The sequence below is a fragment of the Tachysurus fulvidraco genome, chromosome 10 (genome assembly GCF_022655615.1).
Source record: "Tachysurus fulvidraco isolate hzauxx_2018 chromosome 10, HZAU_PFXX_2.0, whole genome shotgun sequence".
In the NCBI taxonomy this organism is placed as follows: Eukaryota; Metazoa; Chordata; class Actinopteri; order Siluriformes; family Bagridae; genus Tachysurus; species Tachysurus fulvidraco.
In genome coordinates, this window is record NC_062527.1 from 3,754,130 (window position 1) to 3,762,689 (window position 8,560).

At 38.1% G+C, this 8,560-nt stretch overlaps 1 protein-coding gene across 1 annotated transcript; it reads right to left on the bottom strand.

The window, feature by feature from the left end:
* Positions 1-1,323: 1,323 nt before the first annotated feature.
* Positions 1,324-8,014, bottom strand: mdkb (midkine b). The gene is made up of 4 exons (XM_027163843.2): positions 7,864-8,014; positions 2,797-2,873; positions 2,509-2,676; positions 1,324-2,024 (listed from the first exon to the last, which is right to left on the bottom strand). The coding sequence occupies exons 2-4, from the start codon at positions 2,870-2,872 to the stop codon at positions 1,834-1,836; spliced, it is 435 nt and encodes a 144-aa protein (XP_027019644.1). The 5' UTR covers position 2,873; positions 7,864-8,014; the 3' UTR covers positions 1,324-1,833.
* Between the last annotated feature and the right edge of the window lie 546 nt (positions 8,015-8,560).

The window sequence follows — 8,560 nt, forward strand, 5'->3', positions numbered from 1 at the left end:
ACCGGAAGAACCAGATGTAATATAAATAATTTCTATCATTTTTTAATTTATAATGAACATAAAATATATTTATTAGAACACAAATTAACATTCTCCACACAGACAAGAGGAGAAACACTGACTGTTATCTAACAAAAACCGTTCCCATAATAGCGTACTGCACCCACCCACGCTGAGGAGGATGGTGAGATCAGCGAAGAAGAATCCAAAGATGACAGTTTCAGAACCGCAGTTTATTTTATACAGTCAGAGAGATGTCACATCTTATTCTTAACTATACGATGACACCTCAGTAATTAGAAGTTTGTTTGGAAAGGTTGTACGAAAGAAACACTTCCTGCACCAGAACATTGCAAAAGCATCAAACTGGAGGACTCGAAGGTTGGAACAAAGTCATGAGCACCATCTGAATGTTGGGTTAAAAATGAGGATTGCACACAAAGAAAAGCGCCTGATATTCACTGTAAAACAGTCTGGTGGATGTTTTGTAGCTGGTAGGCTTTTGCGGAGATTTATTTTCATGAATTCTGCAACGTACCACAGTATTTTTGCCACAACCTGGTTGCTTCTTCCAGGAGGTTCATTAGATTAAGAATAACCCCAAACTTGGTCAAAACAGCAGTCTTGCAAATGGCCATCTCAGCCTCTGGATTTGAATCCTGTGGAAAATCTGCGGTCTGAATTAAAAAGGTCCACATGTGCAAACCTAAGCAGAAAAATGGACTTGAAATGTTCTTGTTGAAATATATTCAAAAGATCCTTCTCCATGTGTCTCCAAACCTGTTTGACCTTTCAAAATGAAATACTAGTGTGTGCTCGGAAGCGGCATTCAAATGCTTAACCATACTAAAAGGTAATGTTTTAACTAAACTGTACATTGCCTTATAGATTTAAGTTCAAAATACCATTTTTCTGCTTTATCACATAAGACCGTGTTGCTTACATAAGATGACCATTCTTATTTGGGTTTGTGGTTTGAGTCGGCTGTCTACTTGTACGATGACCAATCACCAGTAAGCGAACGCTGAGCTTATAAACTGCAAAACCTTCCTAATATCTCGGGTTTGATCAAAAGGGGACACTGAACAGACCTCACAGGACCAACGTCTGACTGTTGACCCCAAATGAAATACACGACGTGTGACATCGATAATGCCAGAGCCAGACATTCCTGTTCATCTGTAGTTTGTGAAAGATATATAAAAAACACATACACAACTGACTGATTGATTAGTTTAAATACTTATTCTGTGTACAAATAATAAGATAACTCTTCAGCCTGTAGGTATTTGTGGGGGGTAAAAATGCAAAAAGAGAATGTCATTGGAAAAAAAACCTTTTTCTCATTTATTCACACACCTGAAGAATTATCCGTTAGTGATGCTGATTGTACACTGATTACAAATCTAGAAACATTTATAAGCATAGAGACGCATCTCGTCTATCATTGCAAGTGGACTAAAAATCGGAGGGTTTTATTTTATTTGACATATACAAATATGGATCCAGTTGGTCATTGTGTGTTAAATCATTTCTCTACTGTTGCAGTATTTAGGTCAAATTTTCAAGGGCCAAAAAAAAAGTCCATACTGACATGCATCTTTAGTAAATAATGCTTTGCTTTGTTTGCTATATATAAATGGAAAAGTAAATTACAGTTATCGGTTTCCTACAGAAATCATTTAAAAATAGGACAAAGGAAAGGATCACAATTGTACCAACAAAAGACAGAATCAAATATAGATATAGGGGTTACAATAGTTTTTTTCCCTCATTGCAGATTAAGCGCCATTCCATTTAGAGGGTGTGGAAAGAGGGGACACGCTGGATTACTTAATTCTCCTTCCCTTTCTTTGCCTTCTTCTCCCCGCCCTTGGGTTTGGGTGTTTTTGGAGTGCAAGGTTTGTTCACCTTAATGGTCTCCAGGCAGTCAGCATGGAACAGTGCTTTCCTCAGTATTCCAGACCTGCTTCGAGTGCCTGCCTCACACTCTCCCCAGCGACCAAACTTGTACTTGCAATCAGCTAAAGGGCAACACAAATATCTTTAGTGGAACCTTTACATGCTGCATGCTGATAAAAAACTGTTCAGTTTATATGTATAGCACTTATAACAATGAACATTGTCTCAAAGCAGCTTTACAGAAGTCTAGAAATGTAATAAAAATCTAAAAGTTTAAAATTAAGTTGCTGTTTATTTTAGTGATGAAGCCTGAGGCAACGGTGGCATGGAAAATCTCCCTGAGATGATATGAGAAGAAACCCTGAGAGGATGACTCTAATGACTCTGCATTTGGCAGACTCTATTATCCAAAGCAACGTACACATTTTTCCTCATTTTATACAACTGAGCATTTGAAGGTTAAGGGCCTTGAACAAGGGCTCAGCAGTGGCAGCTTAGGGGACCTGGGATTCAAATTCACAACCTTCTAATCAGCAGTCCAACACCTTAACCACTTAACCTTAACTTTTTTTTTTAAGAGTTCTGAGTTTTAAACACTTCCTTTACCTCCAAAGTCCTTCTTCCAGTTGCATGGCACTTTACACTTGTATTTCTTGGTCTGCTCATTGCAGGTGCCCTCCCGAACACCCATGCCGCAGTCGCCGCTGTTGGGCACACATCTCCCATATACCCAGTCAAAGCAGTCACCTTCTGCTTTCACCTCCTTCCCTTTCTCTGTGGAAATATCATTCTCAAATATTACAGCATATCCATTATCATAAATCATGCATGTAGAGCTGGCATTAATGTCAAAAAGCGACAGTGTTTAAACTACACCTTTAAAAAGGAGCTCACCTTTTGTCTTCCCGGCTTCCACGGCAATGGCCAAAGCCACAAGCAGCATGATCGTTACTGAGAATATACCCCTCATCCTACAGACAGCGAAGGCAGACAGGTTAAAGTAAACATGCTTGTACTTTGTGGAAGAGGTTGAAGTGTTTTCGAGGTTTGTTCAGTTGCACAAATCAAATAGCACATTGATGATTTTGATGCGAGACACACTTCTCACAGTTCTGTCTCTCATCCCCAAAAACAGCAAGTGCCTCATGATGAAAAGCACCATTGTCGAATAGATTTTACTCATAAGCAAATCTCCAGAATAACAAATCAATGCAGTTACATGTGGGTTGGTTATGGTAACCAAAATAATGTAAAACTGTTGGGGGAAAAAAATCCATTTATTAACATTTCAGAATTGTGTTTGTCATACAGACAAACTGTGACTACAGTGGCGACTAAAGGCACATATGAAAGTTAGACACTTTAGAAATCTGTTGCTTTTTATTTGTCTGTTGTTATCTAGCTTTTAGGGACAATATACTTTCACACACATGTTTCTATCCTCAAAGTAAATGGTGATATCAAACCCACTGCTGCTCCGAGATGACGTGCTTGTTCATAAGCCTCTAAAACTTGAAGGTGTTCAACTTCATCCACTTAAATTCTGTGTAAGGTCATCCAAGAGAGGAAAGAGGGATAGGGATAAATATAGAATATTTTAAATTTATATATATAATTAAATTAATTATGTTTATTTATGTAGATTTATTCTTATTTTTTCTTTTATTATTATTATTATTATTATTATTATTATTATTATTACTATTATTATATATTTATTTCTTTTTCTCTCTCTCTCCTGTTTCTATACTCCTGTACAGCTGCTTTGAGACAATGGGAATTGTTTAAATCACTAAACAAATAAATTGAATTTTGAATTTGAATAAAAAAATAAAAATAAAAACACTGAAAGCCAACATTTTATATCAGTCCTGCAGCGATAAATGAATTCATTTGTTTATACTGATGGAAAATGTCTGATAAGTCCATTTCCATTCCACATGGGGGATTTGAACTCCGGTGTTTAAGACAAAGTTTCTGTGCTTTATCAGTAAGAAATCGCTGGACGTAAGTATAAACAGCCGCCATTTTGTCACTCTGGGCAGTTTTGTTTTGGGAAGCTTTAGATGTGGAGTTTATTGACTTGAGACATCTGTTTTAAAGTTTCACTATAATGATAAAAATGACTTCTATCTTATATATCTACTCTTACATATATCTACTCTTACATATATCTACTCTTACATATATCTACTCTTACATATATCTACTCTTACAATAGACAAACTTTTGAGGTTTTCTCCATTTTATTCAATCAGAATTACTCATCATTAAGCAAAATTGAGCTTTGCTGCATATTTATTTGCTATGTGCATCTATGTGGCTGTGTCATGTGTTTTTTTTAAATAAAATTCAATTATCGACTGTTCCATGACCCAGAATTATGTAACCTTCAGTGTTTACACAACAATGTGAACAGATATCTGTTGAAGTTCTATAGTCAGTAACCATGATGAAGCAGTTACGAACAGACCAGACAAACGATAACCACCTCATGATAACTACCAGCTCTGACAATCAGCTATTTTCTCATAAAAAGGATCATTTCTATAAGTTGTTTTAAGAAAAAAATATTCTGTTTGTTGTTGTCTTGCTCTCTGGGGAAATACAGTGTTTCTCGCTCCAGAATCAATCGCAGTCATCTGGTAGCTTGTGTATAGAGTTAGAACTTTCCTCCAAGCACTTGGAGCTGCTCTTTGGACTGGATGAGCAACATTTCTTTTTATTGCCGTGCTGTCTTTGTGTCAGCATTCACACTCGTCATGCTCTACTGAGACTCAGACAGCAGGTCAGAAGTCTAAAGCTGGGAATAGAGACGGGTGGAAGCACGAATACCTTCGATCCTGGCATTTCTAACACTTGAAGCTCTTCGCACATTATATAAAGTATGTTAGGTGTGTTAAGTATGGCGAGTCTGTATGCTTATTATTTTATTACTGAATTATATGATTGTAAATAATAGAAACTGCTGGTCTTTCAGCTATCGTTTCCTGCCTTCTGATCCATTTCATTCACGCAGGAATGCTAATCCTGAATAAAAGATTTTCTTTTAATAACAGATGATTTTGAGTTTTATTAGTACTGCAGTGAAAGTGTTAGTAATGAATGTATTGTAGCCAGGATAAGATAACACGTGTCTCAAAGGCTGACATTCTAATTATCGGCCTATAAATATTTAACAGTACAGTAACTTTCGGCTCAGTGAATATTTAGTTTCTATTTCTAAAACCGGAATAAAGGCATAAAACAATAATTAAGACCACAAATATTTGATCGATGAAAGACACTGACAGTCAGTTCCAGTTCGTTTAGTGCCAAGCCGCCCTGAGCGGGCGATCTCAATAGAGCTTCAACGGTTGCCAACAACATCTGCTTTATATTAAAAGTAATTCAAGACCAAAACCGCCTAGATTAAAGAGTCCAATACTGATTTAATATTCCTCTGTGACATTCTTTCCATTTTATATGACCCAAAAAAGGAGGAAATGTTGTTCAGACCTGCAGAGCCTAACAAAATGATGAGGCTAGTGGAACATTTCGTGTGATCCTCCATTAACAACCATCATTAATATCTGCATCATTATCATTATTTAGCTATTCACAGTTATTCGTGCTTCAGTTCTTTCCTGTGTGAATGAAAAGATGCAAAGTTGAAGGAGATGTGATTACTTGAAATGTGCATTTCGTGTCATGCAAATCGCAAATGATGTTTTTGACGTATTTCTGGGTAACAGGGAGTAAAGATCAGACCTTCACTATATGTGATCAATATATGAATCTATGCATTTTGTAACTTATCAAACTTAGAGAAAGAAATGGAACGCATATCTCTGCTGGTAGATAATAGTACTATTTGTGTTGTGATGTTTTTACAGGTTATTAGAGTTTCTAAGCCCGACTTTGCTCTGCTGTACTTTAGGTGCCTAAGGGAGGTTGTTTTTAACAGCCCTTGGCTTTATACGGCACTCAGCTTAGTCATTTAAAAGAAAAAGTTCTCATTTAAAGATAATGAAATGTGAAACGTCTGATGAAATGTGTTTGGGTGATTTATCTTTCCTCGTCTTTCCTTTAAGGAGACTAATTATGACCACACAGCTAATAAAGCACTAATCTAAACATGGTCCATAAAGCACCAGCCACTTGGCATGAAAATAAAAACACCCTTAATGTACACATCCATCATTGGAGAAATACAGGGGGTCTTTCATGTTAAACATGAAAAAGCAAGCAAAATAAGGGAATTCAAGCAAACCATGGCAGTAAATAGACCTCATGGAGAATGTTTCTTTTTCACAAAGCATTCGAGCCCCAATAGCTAATAACATCATACTAAGACTCCACTGTGCATGAGTCCATTTAAGTGCCTTTCTATATTTTTCTCCTCTCTCCTCCCGGAAAGCACAAACACATCACTTGTCCTTTTCATTACCCCATCCCTCCATTAATGCAGTCTTCTTTCACTGGCACTTTCCCCCGGCTTCATAAACGTAGGGGGCTTTTTGTGGGAACAGAGGGGCGCTCTTAAAGGCCTCCGTGCCGGATCGAGAGAGTGCAGGCCGATTCAGTGCCTCGAAAACAAAAGCAGCTCTTGCCTGTTTTTCTTCCCGTCTTCTTTTTTCCCCCAAAAGAGCCAGAGCACAGATCCCATGCAGTGTCTCTCGGCAAACTCACTGAATGTAAGCTTATTTGCATCAGAAGACAAAAACAGCTCTGTGGAGGAGCGACGGGACGCTAGCCGCCTGTGGAGAAGTGCGGGCCTGAGGCTTTGGGATTCACAGGTTGCCAGATTGGATTTGATTGTTTCCAGTCCCATCAATGTTGAAAACCTGCTTGAATTGTAACTCAATTATATCCAAAGTAAGTCCTCCATCTCTAGTGTTATAATTTCCATTATTTAAATTATATTTCAAAACTGGGAAACTGCCCAATCTGGCTCCACTATCTGCATGGACTAAAGGTACATTTTATGGACAAAGGTTTGTCGACACCAGACCATCAGACTCATATGGGTTTGATGAAACTCCTGTAAAGTGTTCGCTGTTATAATGAACTCCAAACTTCATTGCTGTGTGGGCTCCGTCCAAGACACTCGTGTTATACGCAGTAGGTCTACTGTATAGACCTTACTTTGTGCACAGAGGCACTGACATACTGGAACATGTTTTGGGCCTCGTCAATCCAGTGAAGAGAAATTGTAATGTCACAGCATACAGAGAGATCTTATATAATCACATGCTTCCAAATTTGGGAAGGAACATTATGGCTGTAATGGTTAGGTGTCCACGAACTTTTGGCCATAAAGTGGATAGAACTTTACTGGATTCATTGTGGAGTGTGTTCTCTGAGGCTTCTCATTCATCTTCAGTCATTTTTACTGGTAATAGCTAATGGCTGCAGGGGGAAATAAAGGCCTGAGGAAGCAGACTGGTTTGTAATGAGTTTGAAAAGTGGGTCAGTGAAGCTGGCACCACAAACTGCACTGGCACCCTGAGGGCAACGTCTCCATCAGCCAGTGAAAAAAACAGCAGGCACTGATGCCATGTTTCTCTTTATAGCCAGCAAAAAGGATATATGGTGGCATCGAGCAGCAGAGATGTTAATGTCAGGTTTAATGCACTTAATTATTGACCAATCAACGATCTTACAGTTGTTCTACATTTCAGTTCATTGTTTTCTGTCAGCAGAGATTAAAGATGTATACACAAATGAATCTGTAACACCAAAACATTTCGGATAGCTATGCAATGTGCCATCAGATTTCCCGTCTTTAGCCCGTTAGTCATTAGTAAAAGCTTCACATTTAAATATGTAAATTATGCAGTGGATAATTAGAGCTCGAGGACGACAGCGTGAGAGAAGGTGCCGTTTTATATCAGTGTGAGATTTAACAAAGACAAGTCCCGATTTCACTACGTTAGAAATGTATAGTTGTGATGATAATAAGACAATAATGCTACTTGCCTTGTTGCTGTGGGAGAGGTCCTTCAACACCAGAGAGCTTGTGTGCGTGTGTGTGTGTGTGAGTGTGCGTGTGTGTGTGCGTGTGCGTGTAAGCTGCTTTCCTAGCAAAGTGCAGCTCCTCCTCCGCTACGCTTTGTTTTGGAAATCTAGTTTGAGCTGGTCGTGCTGCTGCGCCTTTACATCCTGCCTCTCGAGAACAGACACGTGACCCTAACTTCATCCTCAAGTCTATCTATCTATCTATCTATCTATCTATCTATCTATCTATCTATCTATCTATCTATCTATCTATCTATCTATCTATCGTCTGTCTGTCTGTCTATCTATCTGTCTTCTGTCTGTCTGTCTGTCTGTCTGTCTGTGTATCTACCTATTCGTCTATCTATCTATCTATCTATCTATCTATCTATCTATCTATCTATCTATCTATCTATCTATCTATCTATCTATCTATCGTCTGTCTGTCTGTCTGTCTATCTGTCTGTCTGTCTGTCTGTCTGTGTATCTACCTATTCGTCTATCTATCTGTCTGTCTGTCTGTCTGTCTGTGTATCTACCTATTCGTCTATCTATCTATCTATCTATCTATCTATCTATCTATCTATCTATCTATCTATCTATCTATCTGTCTATCTGTCTGTCTGTCTGTCTATATATCTGTCTATCTGTCTGTCTATCTATCTATCTATCTATCTAT

Coding starts and splice junctions, on each gene's coding strand:
- mdkb (XM_027163843.2), bottom strand. CDS start 2,872: ATGAGGGGTATATTCTCAGTAACGATCATGCTGCTTGTGGCTTTGGCC. Junction 2,677..2,796: donor GGAAGCCGGGAAGACAAAAG/GTGAGCTCCTTT, acceptor ATATTTCCACAG/AGAAAGGGAAGGAGGTGAAA. Junction 2,025..2,508: donor CTGGAAGAAGGACTTTGGAG/GTAAAGGAAGTG, acceptor GTTGCCCTTTAG/CTGATTGCAAGTACAAGTTT.